Consider the following 21,037-nt stretch of genomic DNA (forward strand, 5'->3'; position numbering starts at 1 on the left):
ATTTGTTAGTCTCTAAGGTGCCACAAGTACTCCTTTTCTTTTTGCGAATACAGACTAACACGGGTGTTACTCTGAAACCAAACGCTTTTTGTGTATGTTTTGTAGCGCATGCAATGTTTAAGATTACTTGATGTCGGGGCCTTTTCAAGCATAATCATAGATTCATAGAATTGTAGTCCAGTCTCCTGCACTCAAGGCAGGACTAAGTATTATATAGACCATCCCTGATGGGTGTTTATCTAACCGACCCTTAAAAGTCTTCAATGATGGAGATTCTACAACCTCCCTAGGCAATTTATTCCAGTGCTTAACCACCCTGACAGGAATTTTTTTTCTAATGTCCAACCTAAACTACCCTTGCTGCAATTTAAGCCCATTGCTTCTTGTCCTATCCTCGAAGGTTAAGAAGAACAATTTTTCTCTCTCCTTCTTGTAACAGCCATTAATGTACTTGAAAATTGTTATCATGTCCCCCCCTCAGTCTTCTCTTCTCTAAACTAAAAAAACCCAGTTTTTTCAATCTTCCCTCATAGGTCATGTTTTCTAGCCCTTTAATTGTGTTTGCTGCTCTTCTCTTGACATTCTCCAATTTGTCCACATCTTTCCTAAAATGTGGCGCCCAGAACTGGATAACATGGGTAATGTAGGAATTGAGAATGGAATCAAATTTGTTATGATTTTAAAAAGTTGTTTAAATGGCAGCAAAACGCATGTAATGGTAGTTAAGTTATTCTTATAGATAAATAAAAAAACGACCTATTTAATCTCCTGCAATCTGTAAAATAATCGTAAGACCATTTTAAAACATGATATAGAAAACAGTAAAAACTTGAATTTTTTACTCATAAACCTGTATTTTTAGCACTCATTGTAAGATGTGGTTTATGACTAAATAGAACCAAACGTATTTTTGACATACTACCCAGTAATTTAAGATCCACCTACACTAGGAAAATGCTCTGCCATTTGCAATGGGCTCCCCCCATTTTCTCCCTCAGAAAAAAATGGTTTGGCTGCTGGTGTAGGTAAGGGCTAACCCTTTGCAACCATTACTAAAAGCATGCTAGGTACCTGAACGTGTCTGCTTATGTGGTTTTTACAGATTCCAGCTTCAGTCCGATTAACAAGGTAGAGGTTGTATTTTAAAACATTGTTGCTGCTGGATTACCCAGACACTTAGGGAAGAGGTGAAAAATCTGATTCTGGTGTATTCAAGAGAAATGCCCTAGGCCTTTCTGCCTAACTTCATGATTCCAGATCTTGCATGCTAGACATTCAGGCATCAGCTAAAGCTTCCTAAGGAGAGGTCTCTGTTTTCCCTATCAAGCTATATTGCTCCATTTCTTTGTTTTTCAGGTGCTGATGCTGCAGAAGATGAGGAAGTGGATGTAACCAGTGTAGATCCTATTGCTGCCTTCTGTAGCAGGTCATTTTTAAAAAAAAAAACTGGAAATCCCACATGTGTGCCCAAGATTCTCTGTGTAATATATAAGTTGCACTCATTCTATATGTAACACGTGGCTGTGTTGGGATTTAGCATGTGTTCCCAACAGTGCTGAGCGGAGTTGCATGTCTAGAGAATAATTTACTGAGACCAGACTATATCTCAGAGGGTACAAAATGATTGTATTCTGCAGTCTTACATGCTGCACTAACAAGGTGTAAAACCTGAGCACTTCACACTAAAGCTTTAGTTGGCCTTGAGAAGCAATAAGATTATAGTCCCATCCCATTGCTCTCCCCTGTTGTCTTCCTCCATATCCCTGACAAACTTCTAAAGATACTTCTATATCTGCCTTTTTAATTTGCCTAATCTTCAAATCTCACATCATAGCCAATGTAATTCCAATCCAGGGAGACCTATGGAAATCCATTAGCACAACTTTGTGTATCGTGAGGAACACTGTGCCTCCTAGGGGTTAAATGCCTTGCCTCCACAATACTTCGCCTTCCCTTCTCAATCTTCTTTGTAGTTGGCAATACATATTTTTATTCTCTGGAATATTCTGGTAACTGTGTAGTGTCAGTGTATGGCTGGTTTCTGCATGAAGCAGCCACACAGTCTTACTTTAGGGACCTAAAGAAAAGCATATTAAATGTGCATGGTTTAAAATGAAAATATTTTCTCCTTTACAGTGATGAAGAACTGGAGGACTCCAAGGCATTGCTGTATTTACCTATTGCTCCTGAAGTGGAAGACCCAGAAGAAAACCCTTATGGACCCCCACCTGATGCTGTCCAGACCTCCTTAACTGATGAGGGAATAGGCTCCGAGAAGAAGAGGCAGTCATCATCTGATGGACCTCAGCCACCAAAGAAGAAACCCAAAATGACCAACATTGAACTGCAAGGAGTACCTAATGATGGTGAGTGAAAGCTGCCATCATTTTAGTGCCCATTTTGCACTGAAGATGGGTGTTTCATCTTTGCAGCATTCTCAGCTCCCACCAGTTTCAAGACCAGGTGTTACAAAATCAATCTCTAATTGTGCTAACAGTCAAAAACCTTTATGTTGCTTTTGATAGTAGTCGTCTTTGGCCATCACCCTGAACCAAGTTCTGTTATAACGCATATTCTTTTACGAATGAGTGGAGTCATTCTAAAACAATGATTTTTAGTGTTCTTTGTACTTCATTCATCTGCTCATTTAGCCAGAGTAGGATAAACTGGAAGAGCTTTGCCATTAAATAAGTCACTTCTATCTCTGCTAGCCCCCATATTGAAATAGAATTAGAGCCTAGGCCTACACCAACAGAAATGCAGCATTATATGACAGTAGGTAAAGGTGGCAAAGCCCAGATATATTAGAATTCATAAGGAGGACCAGGAATAGCAAAATGCATTTCTTCTGTGTTTGTGCCACGGTATTTTGCCTCAGAGGGTCAACTTCTGCTAAAACTGAATTTGTCTCCTTGATAAAAAGCTGACCTGCATCCTGTGGGAAATCGTTCTCTCCCGCTGCATTGATTTAGCTGCTGGAGACGGTGACAGTTAGGCCAATGGTGGCTGCAGTAATCGTTGTCATAATCCTAGTCCCTGTTTGCGCTCACTCCTCTGATTTCATGCAGCCAAAGTGATTGGGGTATTTCTTATTTCTTGAAATGACTACACTGATCCATCTCTTTTACAGATTTAAAAAAATGTTTTTTCCCCTCTTATAAATCCCATCTTGTGACATCAGAAATGTGAGGGGAGTGGCGGGTCACGTGACTTCAATTTGCCACTCCAAAGGCTATAATGCATATGCAAGTATTTCAAGTGTATCTGTCTCTTTGCAGAAGTCCATCCGCTGCTGGGTGTGAAGGGAGATGGTAAATCCAAGAAGAAGCAAGCAGGCAGGCCTAAAGGATCAAAAGGTAAAGAGAAAGATTCTCCATTTAAACCGAAACTCTACAAAGGGGACAGAGGTGCTTTACCTCTGGAAGGAGCAGCAAAGGGTAAAGTGCAGGCGGAGCTGGGACAGCCTTTGACAGGTAAGGACCCAGCGTGAGCGTCGTTGGCTTGCTTGGTGGCCTTGCTTTGTACAGACCCTGACTTGATATAGTCTTGCCACTTTATCTTCCCAAATGGCATTTGCTCACTAAGTGTTTAGCTGCTGTCAAGGATAGGCAAAATTTTCCTTTCTTAAAGTGTAAATGACTATATATTGATCACAAAACCAAAACAATGTATGAAATGAAAACACACACCCCATTGCATATACTGCAACTAAAAAACGTACAGGATTTTGTAATATAATATTAATTCAATGTTATGTCAACAACAAAAATGGTGGTAGTGGTTTGATTCTTTACTGTTGTGTGTGACAGCTCTTACATTCATAATCAGCTTCAGTTTGCCAGTCAGGGCAGTTGATTCTTGAAATATGTGTTAGGAAAGAATGTAAGTGGTGGAGGTTTTTGAGGTGTAAGGTATTGCTCCATGCCATCATCAGTAGTGGTTGTATGCCAAAGAACCTAAATTTTGCATAAGCAAAATTGAGAGAAAGGGGAAAAACTGCTAGCAGTGACTGCTTTCCCTTGGTTGCAGACGCTTAGCAGTGCAAAGACTATTGCTGCATTTTAGAACCTTCTTGCTGACTTGATTTTTCTGTTCCTTGTTTTGGTATATAGTACATTTTAGGGATTATCTGTGGTTCTTAATTGAATAGGTAGCTTTTATGTAACACTGCTCACCATACGAGCCTTCCCATTCAGTGTACACACACACATTCTACAAGGAACTAACCATTTACCATGAAGTAGTTTATTAATATTCAGTGGATTTCCATAAAAAAGGTGTTTTGTTTTGGTTTTTTTGAGGATAAAAGTATTTTCCAGTAACTTTGCTTATGAAATCCTTTATTTTCTCCACCTCTGGGCCTCTTCTGAATGAGCAGCGACCAAAACTCATATTTTCCTTACTGTATCAGAGTACTGTCTGGGTTTAAATGGTTTCTGCCGAAATATATACCTGTAACTTTCCATTAGGTAAAAGCTGAATTTCCTATAAAGAAATGTTATGATTCTCCTTTTAGCAGATGTACAACACTCTGATCTGGCAGGGGAAGATGAGCTCTACTTCAACCTTTATTTCTTAAAGGATATTTTAAAAAGGACACTGTCAAGAGAAAATTAATTTTGCTCTTATACCTGTGTTGTAATTTCATTGAATTCAGTGGGAGTTGTATTGCTGTAAGTGAGAGCAGGATTTGCTGACTCTATCTACATTTTTTGGGTCACTTTCTGGTTCCTGTGGACTAACATTGAAGTTTTTAAACCACGATTTGAGGACTTCAATAGCTCAGACATAGGTGAGGTTTTTCGTAGGAGTGGGTGAGTGAGATTCTGTGGCCTGCATTGTGCAGGAGGTTGGACTAGATGATCAGAATGGTCCCTTCTGACCTTAGTATCTATGAACGTTGGGTTGTGTTTGGCTTACCCACGTATGGGGGTTTAGCTACTTGACAATGCCCTTTTCAGCTGAAATTGACTGAAAGCAAAGGTCCACGTTTCACACATGCTGCGGTCTCAGATTGGGAAGCTGCTCTTCTACCTGCATATTTGGAAAGGCTCATTTAGGTACAGAAAAGCAAAATATGAAATGGAGTTTGCTGTGTTGAGCCCCATTTTCTAGGTGTGTTAAAATAAGTTAAGAGTGATGCACAGAGACCAAAAGACATGATTGATACATACACAAAATTTTGCATATCCTTGAGCTCAGCAGCTGCTGCTATGGATTTTAGGCTGTCCAGATTTGATTTTTTTCCCCCTTCCTCTCCACACTGCTGGTCCTATGTTACTCACCTTGCTCATTGTCCTTCCTGCTCTGCTCCTGTTATGTTGCTTGTATTGGTATCAATAAGTGCTTGTTCTTTGCATATGATATGAAAACGGAAATTTGTCTACCTACCAGGGCAAAATCTGTCCATTGGATGTGCAGCTTGACTGGTTTTTATTGTTGCTATTTAATCTCTTGATGTACCGCACCCTCCAAAATGCTTGAAATTAAACTGAAGCTGTTAGGCCAAAACAAACTTGACACTATGCAAAAATTACTCCTGATGATAATGATGTTGAATGGCTTCAAATGTCATCCTCATTTTGGCACTTTAACGTCTCTAAAATTATCCTTGATTGCCCAAGTAATTAAGCACCATACATTTTCTTTTAAAGCAAAAAATATAATGTTAGAGTATCTGGGTTCTGGAGGATTCTAAATTACCCAGGCAGGCTTCCATTGCACATCGTGACTGCACCATTTTGTGTTGGAGGAAACAAACCAGTTTTAAAACCAAACAAATATAAGAATGAGTGTTTGCAGAATACCGTACATTTTTTTTTTACCACACTGCTAATTAACATAACTGTATTCAGGCGGCTATAAATGGAAAAGCATCGTACACAGTTCACCGTTCACCACTATTTGCAAACAAAAGAAAAAAACACAAGTTGTTCAGTGCTTTTAATAAGTGTACAAGGTGTCTAATCTTTGAGCTTCTGTGACAATGTTGTCTACCTGTTCCTAGGCAAGTGCCATTATCATCATTAGCAGGTCTTTCCCAGATACTGTGTTTGTGCAGTCATACAGGTGTAGCTTTATTAATATGTTTGACTTGCCTGAGACATTTTTTGAAGGCGGATCACAGCCTACATTTCCTTTGCAGCTTGCCATCAGTATAACTTCCATCTTCTCTCTATAATTCCCTTTAAAAGAAATTTCCCTGTGTGTATTTTGAATGCAGCAAAAGTTAAAATAGGCTCCTTCTTCCTTGTTCTTGCACATCATTATAAACTCATGGATATCAAAGCTAGATGGAACCATTACAGTATAGTCTGACAACCTGTAGCACCCCGGCTATAGAATTTCACCCATTATTGTTGTTGATGTTGGGATTTGCTCACCTGTGTGTCTTGTGTGAAACGGTGGCTACATGGCCAGTGGAGGCCACATGCTTTTTCAGAGACCCTGAAAAATGTGGGCTCCTCTCTCCTAAGGAGTAGTGGCTTTTAAATAAATAAATAAATCTTTAGCCATTCCCCCACTAGCTTTAGCATCCTTAGTGGATGTTAATGGGCAGTGGAGCCTTTTATTTATTTATTTAGTTAGTTATTTATTTTGCTTTGTGCTATCAGTACGGATTTTATTTTTTTCATTAGTGTTAATTCAGATGTTCTTGGGCATTAAACAGTTAATTAGTATTATTTTTACACAGTACGTATCTTCTATTAAGATCCATTAGTGCAGTGTTTCTCAACAACTGGTCCGTGGACCGGCGCAGGTCCCTTGGATCTCTCTTACACAGTTTAGGAAGGCAGCAAGCTGGTCCCTGATATCAAAAAGGTTGAGAGACCCTGCATTAGTGCATGCCCCTGTGGAGTTGTATGGACTTATTGGGCCTCCTCATAGATCCATGTTCGTGTATCTCAGGGTAGGATTGAGGTCAACATGAGGAGAACGAACTGGTGAATCAAGTTGATGGAGTAGCCGGAGATGCCCTCCACAGAGGAGCATGCACTCTTTCAACTCCTAGAGTCCTGTTATCTCAAACAGAAATGTTCAGGCCTACCTTCTTTCTCTCCTTTCCCTTGTCCACCCTGTATTCATGCATGTTCTGTTAAGCAACCAATCTTTTCTTGAGGGCATTAGTGTCCGCTACTTGTGGATAGTCACCTTCAAACTCAGCCAGCTTCCTCTCTGCTTCAGGAGTCTTGCCTGCTTATAGTCTGACCCACCATGCAGAAGCAGACACTTGGCCAGTGAAGGCGGATTTTTACCATACCTCCTGCTTAAAGCCACTAATTTCTTGCAGTGCTGCTTTGTGAATTAGTCAGTCAGTTGTTAAAACAGTAATGCAACATGCATACTTCCTCTGGAAGCTGTTTGCTGCACTGCCATGATGCAGTCAATCTCTGCAAGTCAGGTGCCTGGGATGCTGAGCCCAGTACAGATGAAACTCTGCCATTGTGCTGCCTAGTCTGACAGTAAATGCATTTTCTTCAAGTGAAAATGAGGTCACAGTATAAACAAGTTCAGTTGCCTAGGCCCTTTGATAATTTTAAGTCTGAAACTGTTTTAAAAATAAAAAAATAAAAACGCCTGTTTAAATCCAAAACCAAGTGGAACTTGTGTTTTGAGTTCAGTTGTGTTTTGATCGGAGTTTGGGGATTAATTAAAGTCCGAAACTTAAACCTGGTAAGTTTGCTTAAGTTCCTGCAAAATGAGATCAGAGTCCCTCTAGTCCATATCTGGTATTTCTGTACGTGTTTAGGATTCTCTGCACAGACAACTTAAGTGATGGTATAATCACCAAACCAGTGTCTGTCATGCTTCTGAAAAGTGTCATGCTATATTGAAAATATCTGTTTTAGCCTGCTCTTCTGGCAATGTTAGCATATTTGATGGCCTCCAGTTGTTTGGGTTCCCTGATGATGAAATATTTTTCACCTCTCTTTGATCTCTTTAGCAGGTGGTGCAATCTCAGAACTGTTATGAAGACATTCTGCTTTCTCTTCCTCTGTTTTTTCCTATGTTGGCACCATAATGTGGAATATGGACAAGGTGCTCAGTCAGATAATGGACTGACTTTAACTTAATACAGCAACCTGATTGCTCGTGGATGCAGGGAGTGACTTTTTATAAGAAGTGAATTATGGAAGAGAAAATGGCCTTCATTCCTTCTCCTCAACCCTCTCTCCCACAAACAGTGTAAGATATTGACTCTCAGGACAGGAGATTTGCAAAGAAACTATGTGGATTGTCTCCTTATAGCCTTTGCTAAAGTGAAGCACCCTGCTTTCCTCAAGCTAAGAAATCATTTTCCGTTTGTTTCTTTCAAAGATTTTGGTTCTGAAGCATGCCAAGATTTTTATTCCCGGGACCATGTACCCTCTGACTATGTATTCCTAAGAACTTCCATTTAATTAACTCTCATTTCAGTGAATTGTTGTGCGTTTTATTCTTTCTTCTGTGCCATCTCTACAGTACTTTACAGTGAGTTAAAAGAAAATCTGTTAATATCTTCATACACACACCCCTTTTGTACCACCACTGCGGGTTGTGTGCAAGGTCTGATGCCATGTCATTAGGCAAGGATTTCGGATTAGGAGCTGAGATAGTCTCTGACGTCTGCAAAGAATGGGCACTTTATGTAGTGGTTTGTGGAGGTGAAAGATGCCAGCTTCATGACACTGTTTGTTGGTAGAATTGGGGAGGGAGAAGATAGAAGTAAGTTTTAGATAGAAGACCCAAGAATTTGATTTTGTTGCCTTTAGGCTGAGGTATAAAAGGTTGCATTTTGCTACTTTATCTCTTTGCCTGCAGTGTTGGTTCTTTTTATATTGTCATATCAGGTATCATAGTGTAGGCAGCTGGCTCCCTCTTTTGCTGACCCATTCTTTCAAGTGGAGAAGAAAGAGAACCCAGTCTTTATCTCAAAAGAAACTGTAGTATAAATACTCAGGCTTTTTTTCAGTTAAATATCGAAGACCTTGAATAAGAACCAAGAAAAGCCAATCATGAAACAGTAAAATGGGTTTAAGAGCCAAAGATCCTTATATATTGTTTTAAAGTGGTCAGATTTATTTCCCCTGGTGAAATAAGAGGAGGAGAAAGATGGAGGTTTGTGTGTTCTTTCAAAATCTCAACCTTTTTTCTTCTTCCCATGTATGCTTTAATTTCCTTGTCCCCCCAGTGACCTGTATAATGCTGCCACTGTTCTTGTGTGCAAAGAGAACTAGATGGCAAGGTCTCTAAAGTCAGTCAGTATTGTTCCTTAACAACTGCCCCTGCTGATGATTAAGTGACATTGATTAATATGTACACAGAATAGCTAAGTTATAGAACATGTACACTGGGCATTGTTGAGGTCGGCTCAAGTCACCGTTTGGAGTGTGCCACAGTAATGGTCAGGAGAGAACTTCTTGCAAACTAGTAGAGATAGGAAATTAGGCAGCGGATGTCTTGGGAATTATACTCCTGGTCCTTCAGTGTGCTGAGTACCCTCAACTCTCATTGAACTCCGTGGAGTTGAAGGCTTCTAGTACTTTTCAGGAGGTGCTCCGGACTGTGTAAGAAAGGATCCTACATAAATAACATCACTATCTTAGCTTTAGTAGCAAAAATGGACCATTGGACTAGCTTCCACACACAGTCTTGCAAAAATGGGCTTTGGGGCTAGTTTCTGCATGCAGTCTGGGAGATCAGTTGTTACTTTAATTTGTACAGTGTTTGTGTAATATTTTTCATAAGTGCTTACTTATTTAACACTTTTTTTAAACCTGTGACCGCATTATGGGATGTCATCTTTTTATGGTGATAACACCTAGAATAATACCTAGAATGGCAAGTGTATTAGAATGATGTTACCTTCTGAATCGCAACCCATAAGTTGTGTGGCTGCTCATTCTTTCCATTTCAGATGTAGATGACAAACCACAGGTGACAGATACACACAGAAGTCATGGAAAAACTGAAGTTCAACAGTACCATCTCCCCCAGTAACCTCCTTGTATTCTCAGGATTATGTGGGCTACACACATCTGAATTTATGGTGATCCTTATTCAGTCCCTGAGCTGAAGAAAGTCTGTTCTGCTTGAGACTTAGCAGATGGGACATCATAGAGATTCTTTTTCTCCATCCCTGCCTACTTTCCAGGTGACACTAGCATGTTATTGGACTTTTTGTGCAACAAATTAAAATAGAGCTTTCAGTCTTAGTGCTCCTCATTGCTCAGGGTGTATTACACTTGCTCTTCAGCTACTTTCATTTATTTCCTTGGCTTAGTAAATTCAACCTGTTTTCACTGCTTCTTTTAACTTCAAAACATCCTTCATACAAAAGTATCCACTCATACCAGAAGCCCAAGAGGTGAGTCAGGCAGGTACCTATGTTAGGTCTAATTTAAGCAAAGCAGCCAGTAGCAGCATTGGAAATAAACAAAGTTCATAAGAAAGCTGGTGGTTTTGTTCCTAACTTGCAGTCCAGTGTCTTAGGTTCATTTAATGAAACTATTTTTGATTCCACCCTCACATATATTCTGATAAGCTTTCTTTGCTCTTTGAACTCTCTGGACAGCTCATTTCATACCTAAAACTCTTATGGTGCGTCTGAATCCATCACAAACCCTAATGCTGCCCAGGTGATGGCTCTGAAGATTGTCTTAACGCATATGAATTTTCATGGACTCCAACTTTCAGTTGTGTTGAATGCTTCTCCAATTGTACAGTGTATGTCCTTGGTTTATTTTCTTCTGTCTTTTTAATTCATCATTTTGATATCTCTGTAGTTTTTGTACAAAATGTGTCAGATAATGGCCAGTTGGTAGTCATCGCTGCAACAGAGCAGTGATGTTAGCTTCTGTGTTTGTAAATAAAGAGGTATGTTTTATTTCTTAAACTTGTGGGTAAGTCTCTGTGTTCCTTTCGTTCTATTATTATTATTTGTGTATTGTGGTAATTGTGACACTCCCTGGAGGTCCTAGCCATGGATCATGACCTCGTTGTGCTAGGTGCCATAGAAACTTAGAAAACAACCATCTCTGCTTCAAAGAGTTTACAATCTAGGGGTTGTTTGTTTATTTTGCAGCAAGAATTTGCTTGAAAAAATTTCATTTAACAAAAACAAATTCTTAGTCTAATAAAAATATTTCCATATTCTATTAAACAAACAAAAAAAACAGTGCGAACATATGGTCTTAAGTATGAGTTTGCATTTGTGTGCAACACAAAAGTTCCTGGACAGAGAACCTGAAAGTGAAACTGACCATAAGGAAAAGAGAAATTGACTTAATTGAATTTATGTTCCAGTCTCTCATGCTATGCTGAGCTTAGTATCAATATTGAGAGAATGTAGAGATAGTGAACAAAATAAATAGAGAACAGTAAACTGGATTTTAAAAATTCTTTCAGATTTAATAATCTAAGGTAGTGGTGGTGAGAGGTGTAGTTATTTGTTAGCACTGTTCATTTTTAAGGAAAAAGTCACTGTTCCTGCAATCTGATCATGGGTAATCCTGATCTTTAGTAATATCCAATACTCAGTTTGCTGGTCAGGGACCACTTTTGTTTTCTGGACTATTGTCACAATACTGTATTGCTCCATCAGAAATAAATACTATGTTTACTTCTTATGACACATGATACTTGGCACTTTATTGCACCTGTCTTCGAAGACTTTCACAGCTCTTTATGAACCATTCTCTTCTCTCCTTGCACCAACACCCGTAAATCGTAAGTGGCTGTGTCCATGTTGCTATTCTATCAACTGGAACGTGAAGGTTGTGATTCTCCAACGGTCACTCAGTGAGTAGGTAACTGAGTCCAGAATAGAACCTGGGTGTCAAATTCACAGCTAATATAAGTGGCATCTGAAGTCAGTGCAGCTGCAGCCACCTCTGCAGAACCTGGGGCTCCTGACTCCCAGCCTTACGCACGAACGCTGATACAGTCAGCTCAAATGGGGCCGCCTGTTTTTACTAACTTCAGTGTTCTAATGTGTTGTGGCCATTTTGGAGCTTTCTTCATCAAATCATCCATTTAAGATGTTTGCCTGGATGAGTGCGACGTTCTTTGTGCCATCATCCTGCCTCGTGGAAGGCTGGAATGGTGGGCAGGAATGGTGTCCTTAGCATTTGTTTGCCAGAAGCTGGGAATGAGCAACGGTGGATCACTTGATGATTAGCTGTTCTGTTCATTCCCTCTGGGGCACCTGGCACTGGCCACTGTCGGAAGACAGGATACTTGGCTAGATGGACCTTTGGTCTGACCCAGTAGGGCCATTCTTATGTTCTCTTATGCTGGTTTATGACATCATCATTGTTTCACAGTAGCATGTGTTATGGAAACTTTAGAGACTTAATTGAGCCATGGAGGGAAGTGAAGAACCAGGTCACCTCTCTGCATATACAAAATGTCTGCTGTCCTATTAGAAAGGAAAATAGCCAAGCATATAAGTGGTTATATTAAAATATTTACCAGTTTGCCTTTAAACTCTTGATGTTCTGATGGCAATGAAGTCAAAAGCTTATCTTCGTGATATTGGAGATTTGGGGAATGCTTTAAATTTCAAGATACAAATATGTAAGATAGTACTCCTCACGTACATGGTAAGTACTATTTTCCTATTGTTTTGTTGGCATTGTATTGGGGTTTCAAGATTTTATTATGGATTGTGTTTTATAGTTTGGGATTGGAGAAATTCAACTGGAATAACTTCTCTTTGCTGCAGAAGTTGTTTTAAAATCATTTTTCGGTTCTCCCTTCCGCTCCCTGAGAGTTTAAATAAAAATATTTTGTATCAAAGGGGGTTTCCTGTTGTTGGAGTTGAGTAGTTTAAAATGAGCTATGAAACATCTGTTATAGAAATAGGAACCCACGTGACGAACAAGGATTAACCTATTAATAGGTTGCATTTTCTTTAGCAGCGTTTCACTTCAAGTCTTTGTTCCTGGAGGATTTAATGTATGTGGGGAGTTGGTTCATGAGGATTCTGCTGCTGGAATTTCAGTAATACGTAGGATGAACACTTATGAAGAATGACTTGCACTTGTTGGACTACTAACTGCCATTGACTTAGAAGTGGCTTATAAAATTGACTATGCAGAGATGAAGACCTTGGAAAACAGCTTTATCTGTGGGACATTAGCTTTTGGTTTCTATCTGCCTTTGTTAGCAGCTTCCCTTGACACAGTTACTATCCCAGCGCAGCTGAAGTCAGCAGTGGCTAAGGTTTTGGTCAGCACCACATCCTGCAGTGTCACCTGTGGCCTGGGCTTCAAGGTGGAGGAGGTATGTCAGATTGATCCGCATGGCAAAAGGAGTCATTGTATCTTCCGCAGGTCGGACTGCCTGACCAACTGGATCTGTGGGTTACTCCATTTCACTGTCCCCGTTGGCAAACCATTTGAGCTCAGCTGCCTGACCTCTGAGATGATTGGTGTTGGCAGCCAGGCCTTTATCTACACCTGGAGGCTTGCCAGAGGCATAATCACCACAGATGATCTGCTTTTCAAACCTTTCAAGACCCCAAGCTATGTCATTAAACTTTCCCCTGCCAAAGAATCTGATGCAGGGACTTACAGGTGTGATGTGCAGCTGATGAAGACATTCAAGCTTGTCAAGAGGATCTACTTTGGACTTCGAGTGATCCCTAATGACTTAGTGGATCTGAACTTTCAAAAATCCTTGACTCTGGAACAGAAATTAGCAGCAAATGAAAAGGAAGCAAACCAACAGAATGGCACCAGCGTCGTAGTACAATGGCATCAACAGTCTTGGCAAAGAAGGGCCTTGTTGGTGTTCCTGATAGGAATTGGAACTGGGGTGGCAGGAGGAGTGTTGGTGGGCACAGTTTTCTACATTTTGCTGGAGGCTCGCAGGAAAAACAGAGCCACAGAGGAGTGAACTGCTTTTTAATGTGGTCTCTTCTGACAGAAGGATGGCTTATTGCAATACTTATGCTGTCTTAGTGGCAGTATTTCAAACTGATGTAGGTGTGTGTTTCTGATAAACTGAGATTTAACTATTAAAGCAATAAAATAATCTCTCATAATGTGCTTGCTTTTAGTTTCATAAGTCTGTGGTATGTCACCACAGGACTTCGGAACCAGCAACTCCTGAGTCTTAATGATAGCCCTGCTGCAGACTTGGGCAAGTTACTTAGAACCTACATTTTCAAAAAGGTCCATTAATTTTGGGTGTCCAACCCAGCCACCTAAGACTTGAACTTTAGGAGGGTACAGATGATTGTTGATAGAGTAGACTGCTCGTTGCTCACCAGTTGCTATCCTGCTGCCTCTGACTAGTTCAGAACAGTGTTTCCCTAGCTAGTATTCATTCCACTACTGGCTTTTGCAACTAGTTTTCTGGCCTCCGTCTCCTTATCTTAATTGTACTGCAGTAGTGCATATACGTCCTGTCTGAGATTGGAGCTCCCTTGTGCTAGGTGCTGTGCAAACATGTAGTGAGACAATCATAGTACTGGAAGGGACCTCAAGAGGTCTTATAGTCCAATCCCCTACACTCAAGGCTGGACTAAGTATTCTCTAGACCATCCCTGATAGGTGTTTATCTAACCGACCCTTAAAAATCTTCAATGATGGAGATTCCACAACCTCCCTCGGCAATTTATTCTGGTGCTTAACTAACCTGACAGGAATTTTTTTCTAATGTCCAACCTAAACCACCCTTGCTCCAATTTAAGCCCATTGCTTCTTGTCCTATCTTCAGAGGTTAACGAGAACAAGAGACCCTCCTCTTTGTAACAACCTTTTATTTAGTTGAAAATTGTTATCATGTCCCCCCCTCAGTCTTCTCTTCTCCAGACTAAAAAAATCCTATTTTTTCAATCTTCCCTCATAGGTCATGTCTTCTAGACCTTCAGTTCAATCATTTTTGTGCATTGTCTACCTTATCGCATTGCCCCAGTGATGAACTTCGGTGCTGGGTCTCCACTGCCTTTTCTATGGGTGCGCTCTCTTCCCCACTGGACCTTGGACAGCTCTAAACCCCAATCATGCAACAGTTTGGAGCCACTCAAGCTTCCTTTGCAGGCTAGAATAGGGAGGCTGCAAGCATTAGCTGGCACAACCACAATTTTCATCTAAGTTGGCACATGTACCGGGACCCAACCACTTCAGTGTATGGATAAGTCCTTCTTCAGCCATTCAGAAACCAGTTTATTCTTAAGGATTTTTTTTTTAAAGGATTCAGTGCTCTTATGAATCTGCTGATGTCACTTTCCCTTGTGTTGAGAGAATAAATCACGTAGCAATCAACAGTAGGGAACAGTGCCCCACTGGCAGTGAGATCCACAGAAGTCTTTTCTCACTCTAGTGTCTGTCTCTGGTTTACTATAACAATAGGGTTTACTGGGTCTTTCACTCTGTGAAACAAATTAGGAAAGCAGAAAAACCTACAAAAAGAAAAGGAGTACTTGTGGCACCTTAGAGACTTACAAATTTATTAGAGCATAAGCTTTCGTGAGCTACAGCTCACTTCATCGGATGCATTTCTGCTCACGAAAGCTTATGCTCTAATAAATTTGTTAGTCTCTAAGGTGCCACAAGTACTCCTTTTCTTTTTGCGAATACAGACTAACACGGCTGCTACTCTGAAACCTGTCATTACAGAAAAACCTACAGTATATCTAATTCAGGGAAAAATTATGACAAGCTTTAGTACTGACATTTGAAATATATTATGCAAATTCCCATGGTTACTTCTTTACAAAAAATGTGATATTTTATGGCAGAAGGGGATGAATACAAAAGTAAACAAGCTCTCTGCAGAGCATCTTTGAAAAAGCCAGTATGAAATATATTATGGTCTTCAGCTAGTGGAAACTGGCACAGCTCCTTTGACTTCTGTATCTTATTGCTAGTCATTGAGAGTGTGCATGCTGCAACCTCTTTGAAAAGTCAATTTGATTATATGGTTATAATAAATGACTGGCCGTTACTACTTTGTTTCAATTTCCAGAGCAAATGCCTACTTACTCCACGGATGTATTTGCAACAATGTTTCTTCAGTTTAAAGGACTTCTCAGAAAAATAGGGCTAGAACCCAAGCTCTGGAAAATAAAAACTGTATTACCATGCTTGGGGAACAATAGGTGCGAGGTTTCTTTAATGTACTTGCAGCTTTCCTCTCTTGTGTTGGCCCTGAAAACTGGCCTTGTGGGACTATGGTAGGTCAAGGATTTATCCATAGTCCTCCAGGGTAGTGAGGAAAGTAAGATCTGTGAGTTGCTACCACTTTGCTATATAAATGAATGTAAATACAGAGGAAGAGGAATTCAGGGTAAACACTAGGAGGTAGATATGGGGTGCAAATGAAGGCAGGGAAGATTTAGGCTGAGTACCAAGAAAACTTTCTTTTCTGTGATGTCCATATTGTGATATAATCTCCTGGGAGAAGTCTCCAAGTCCCTGTCACTTACAGATAACGTACTGTAGGGAGAAAAGTCCTGCACTGGCAGAAGGAAAAGAGAGACTAGACACCTCTTCTGTATCTATTTTCTAATAGTCCAGGGATGTGCATGCGTGCCAGTGTTATTGAGAATTCAGTATACTCTGTTGGCTTCCTGCAGGGGGTCAGTGGTATGTGGAGCTGGTCACAAACCTGTGTTTCACGTTTTGCTGAGCCCTGTCAGATGTCCGCTCTGGAAAGAGACATTGGAGCTCTACACTGTGGTCACTGACAACAAAGGGCTATACATTGTTCTGCCATCTAGAGATTTGGTCCCATGGGATAGAAGCTCTTGGATGGTGATCCAGTTGTCCAAGACTCTCCTGCTTCTCCTCTTCATCAGCTTCTTCTGACTCAGCTCAATAATACTAAGATCTCTTCTGCCCTCAGTCCCTGTTCTGTCATCTTCCTTCAGCTGCTCCATCCGGCTTTGCACCATGAGCTCCTTTCTTTGTTTCTGCTGCTTGGACAAGAGCAAGTGTTGCCTCCTCTCAGCCTTGTTCCAGTACTTCCCAGTCTTCAGCTCGCTCAAGGCATCGTCATCTGTTGTCATTCCACTGCGTTCCTCCATGATCCTCAGTGCCCTGTCCTTTAGCAGCTGACTTTTCTGCTGTTTGTTCAACAGTTGTCTGCTCCTTTTGCTTGTCAAGCTCCACCTGTTCCCCTCATCTAGTTTGCCCTGGGTGCCTTTGCTGCATTGATGTGAGAGCATTGATGGACTAGGCTGGTCGCTTAAGCCCTCTACAGAGGCGTCTTCCTGCACTAGGTTCATATAGCTCACGTAACGGTGTGCATGATACGGAATTGCAAGTGCTTTTGGCCCAGTAGCAATGTTCTCAGGTGTAAGAGAAACTGGTTCTGGTTCCTCCTGCCCTTCTGTTGATTTATCCACATTTGCTTGTTCTCTGACTCCATTCATTGCATTCTGAGGACGAAGTCCAGCTTTGTGGTTTGTCCCTTTTTCTTTGCTCATGGCGCTGTCTCCAACCAGTGGAGGGCAATCTGCATGAGGCTGGCCCAAAGGATACGTAGCAAGCCATTGGTCTTGCGGTGTGGATTGCTCAGACCTCTCCTCCTTCTGAGCTTCTGAAGCATGTGGTGTTCTTTGGTCTCTATTAAGAGTCTTAAACAACCGATATTGGTGGCATTTTCTTTCCAAGATTTCTTGAAATCTACTGTACTCTTCTGGGCTTACACCACAGAAACTGGAATCACTTAACTCCTCGTAGGTTAAGAACTCCTCAGTAGCTAGCTCGCTACTTGCAAGTGTCACGCCCGCACGGTGATCTGCCCTCTCCCTCTTCTGGACATAGGGGAGTTCAGCATCCATATCGGGTCCTGAATTCTCATCCAGCTGGGTGCTTCCATCGGTACAGCCAACTCCACTGTCCCAGTCATGGGGGAGCAGAAATGTCTGCTCTCCTCCCTTTTCATCCTCCTCATCTTCCTCTTCTGTCTGAAAATGAACACACACACAGTTTTTAGTTTTTCCTAATACAGTTTTCCTACCCAGCTATGCAGGAGTCCCTAAGCCAGCTATCAAGAAATGGAAACACAGCACTCAGTAAGCTACTGCAGATGGATTGCAATGCATTGCAGACTTCATGGGCGATGGAACGTTTCCCATCTAATGCATTACATCAAAGGCAGATTATAATAACTGGCTGAATAGGGAAATGCAGGATTAATGGAGTCTTGTAGCAAATTATGTTTTAATTTGCCTCCTCACTCACTTCCATGTTATCTTCCTTGCTTCTCACTGAGCAGAATATTGTTAAACTCTAGGGAGATGCTCTGAGGCATTTTTATTGAGACTTGCTTTGGAAATACATTGCAATGCAAACACATTCAAATCCCAGCGCTCTACACAGCTCTACCAGTGCCTTTCAGTCCTAACCACACCACCTTTCTATTTCAGGCATGGACCTCTACTGAGCAGAGGTTGACCAAACCATAAACCACAGCACACTGGACAAATATGGGATCAAATGTCACTCCTGCCTCAACCCAGGGCTCAGCACAGTCCTTCAGAAGTTCAAGAGTTGCCCGCCCTCTTTGGTCCCCATGTTTGCTGTATAAATACGTTTGGGCCTGTGCTTACCAAGCTCAAGCAGATGCTGTAGTTATCTTTAGGGGTGGTATAACAGCTGCTGAAGCTCAGCTCCTTTTGACGAATGAGGGCCAGTTCCTGAAAGAGAGAGAGACAAAATGTTACATGTACAGAGAACGTTATGTCTAATTTAGCAGCCCTGACTCGGGGTAAGGCTGAGGTGGCTGAATAAGATTTTCAGAGCCTGACTGCTCCAGCTCCCTTCCTCCCCAACCCAGGAGAGGAATCTGATTTGATTCCATTATTATTTAGTATTTATATTAGCATAGTGCCTAGGAGTCTCTCTATGTAGAAAAGCAAATATGAAGAGGGAGAAATGCTACCTTGTAGTCCAACTCTTCTTCGTTTTCCACGTCACAGGGTGCAGTTGGCAGGTAACCATGTTCATTGTCACCATTCTGATCTTGGAACAGCAAGTAATTGTAGCAGGACCTGCGGGGAGTGTTAAATAAAAGACAGGTTTCAGAGTAGCAGCCGTGTTAGTCTGTATTCGCAAAAAGAAAAGGAGTACTTGTGGCATCTTAGAGACTAACAAATTTATTAGAGCATAAGCTTTGGTGACCTACAGCTCACTTCATTGGACGCATTTTGAGCTGTAGCTCATGAAAGCTTATGCTCTAATAAATTTGTTAGTCTCTAAGGTGCCACAAGTACTCCTTTTCTTTTTGCAAATAAAAGACAGTGATCCCCTAGGAGGATGGGTGTGGCCTATGAGTCTGAAAGCTTTCCTTTTAAATGTCATACACTCAGGCAGCAATAGTGGCTTGCTCTTATGGTGTGATTGGTCAAAACTGAACGGGCAGGGCAAGAGCTAGATTGGGCTATACTCAAGTTACAGGACGTCACCCATTAGAAATCCACTCAGGTTGACAGGAACCAAAAATGAGTGAGCAGCTTGCGTGGGAAGCTTGCATTGTTGATAGCCACGTGATGCACACATCTCTCCGGAAGTAGCACTTCAGTAAGAATGGGCTTTGTGTAAATCAACACAGCATTTACTAAGCCTAAAAGGATTCAGATGGGCGAAATATTGGTCTTTCAGCTATTGGTTAACTTGTGAATAATCAGTGCTGGGCCGTCCATATTCATAGTGCTCACTGCAGGATCTTTAATCACAGGATAGTGCAGTTGTGGACCCAGCGAACCTTGTGGCAAGGCTACTACAATGGGAAGGCCAAGGAAAGCATGAGCAGCTTTTCTAAAGCATTCACCAACTTGCTGAGGCACGGGGAGTCTAAGAGTAAGATTCATATGTCTATTGCAAAGCTGTTCAGGGCAGGTCCAGAGGTGAGAGGTGGATAATTATCCAATCTTTGCTTCATGGAAGACCCCCCCAAGCAAAGCCATGCACATACCTGCCAAGGAAGAGATTAAAACCCAATGGGGTGAAATCCTCCCTGTGTGGGCACTGCTCATCCCACCAGCTGTAGTCAGTCTGGGTTGCGGCATCGGATGTTTGGGGCGGTTTGCGGGAGGATTTCTCTCTCTGCACCTCCAGCGTGATTTGGTCGTCTGTGCTCTGGAGTATTTCTAATGCCTCCTGCAGGGCAGCACTGGAGATGTCCTTCCCATTGACCTGGTGGAGGTTTATGAAATGAAATGTTAAACTTCTACCTTAGCAAGTAATATTCTGTAAGTGAAACACGTTTCAAATTTGTCAGTAACTAAGCCCATCCTCCCTGCTGCTGGCTGTTCCCCATCTCAAAGCAGTACTGGATACTATTTCTGCTATGGCGTCACTATTCAGAATTGATCTGTTTCTAGGGGGCACAGAAATCTATCCCATTTTAAGAAGAAGATCACTGATGGTAAGGCTTTTAACAGCTGCCCTATTCTACTGCAGAACTAGCGAATGAGGTGATCCCTATGCATCTGTAAAATGCTTTTGGGATCACTGAAAATATCATAATAAGAATAATGGGTTGTCTGCACCCAGTCGTGCACTGATTTAGTTAAACTGGTGAAAACTCCTCTTTGGACACAATTCTTTTCAAAACAGACTTCTTTTGGTTTAGTTTCAATCTGTTCCTAATTTTTTTTAAAGAAAACTGCAATAGGCCTGTTTTAAACTGAGTTAAACATGTCCACACCGCAGCAGCTTTTGCAATGATTTAACATGACATCTCCAGTTAAACCAGCACAACTCTGCATATGCCCAAGTCCTTAGATTCCTGTTTCTCACTTCCCCCAGAATTCTTGTCATCCAACACACAGGTCTGCTCTTGCCATGGTTTTTGACGAGCAACATTTTAGTGGTCTTAGTGTTAAACTCCTTAGGAGCTGCTCGTTTGTCTGCTTGCATTTTTACTCACAAGTGCAATCCAGAGCACTGCTGTGATGGTTGCCTTTGCCACTGATGTCTGTAACGCATATCCCAGGACGTACAAAGGTCTCTCACCCACCCTTTTTCTCATATGCAATACACAAGAAGGCAGATCTTTAATGGAAAGGAACAAGAGGGGCTTTGTCACTCAGATTCCC

At 41.3% G+C, this 21,037-nt stretch overlaps 2 protein-coding genes and 1 long non-coding RNA gene across 12 annotated transcripts in view; all 3 read left to right on the forward strand.

Annotated features, from left to right (window-relative positions):
* The window catches only part of RBBP5 (RB binding protein 5, histone lysine methyltransferase complex subunit), a 168,345-nt gene that overhangs the window by 7,667 nt on the left and 139,641 nt on the right, over positions 1 to 21,037 (forward strand). For 4 of the 10 annotated variants that reach the window (XR_006276466.1, XR_006276467.1, XR_006276469.1 and 1 more), the window contains exons 11-13: positions 1,357 to 1,426; positions 2,137 to 2,366; positions 3,279 to 3,473. Coding sequence is in view for 5 of the 10 variants with exons in the window: in XM_038379865.2 (XP_038235793.1) it covers positions 1,357 to 1,426; positions 2,137 to 2,366; positions 3,279 to 3,473; positions 7,946 to 7,974 (524 nt within the window). In the remaining 5 variants the exon portion in view is untranslated. Of the gene's footprint in view, positions 1 to 1,356; positions 1,427 to 2,136; positions 2,367 to 3,278; positions 3,474 to 7,945; positions 10,877 to 21,037 lie in introns of those variants that run through there. The other 6 variants (XM_038379865.2, XM_043500421.1, XM_038379867.1 and 3 more) reach the window with 5 other exon arrangements.
* On the forward strand, positions 11,015 to 14,323 carry TMEM81 (transmembrane protein 81). The gene has a single exon (XM_043500422.1). It carries the CDS (start codon positions 13,084 to 13,086, stop codon positions 13,879 to 13,881), a length of 798 nt encoding a protein of 265 aa, XP_043356357.1. The 5' UTR covers positions 11,015 to 13,083; the 3' UTR covers positions 13,882 to 14,323.
* LOC122457121 lies at positions 15,614 to 20,163 on the forward strand. Its single transcript, XR_006276471.1, has 2 exons — positions 15,614 to 19,015; positions 19,235 to 20,163. It is a non-coding gene; the product is annotated as an uncharacterized LOC122457121 (long non-coding RNA).

The sequence above is a fragment of the Dermochelys coriacea genome, chromosome 21, assembly GCF_009764565.3.
Source record: "Dermochelys coriacea isolate rDerCor1 chromosome 21, rDerCor1.pri.v4, whole genome shotgun sequence".
Taxonomy (NCBI): Eukaryota; Metazoa; Chordata; order Testudines; family Dermochelyidae; genus Dermochelys; species Dermochelys coriacea.

Excerpts from the sequence above, each read along its gene's own strand:
- TMEM81 (XM_043500422.1), top strand. The coding sequence starts at position 13,084 with ATGAAGACCTTGGAAAACAGCTTTATCTGTGGGACATTAGCTTTTGGT.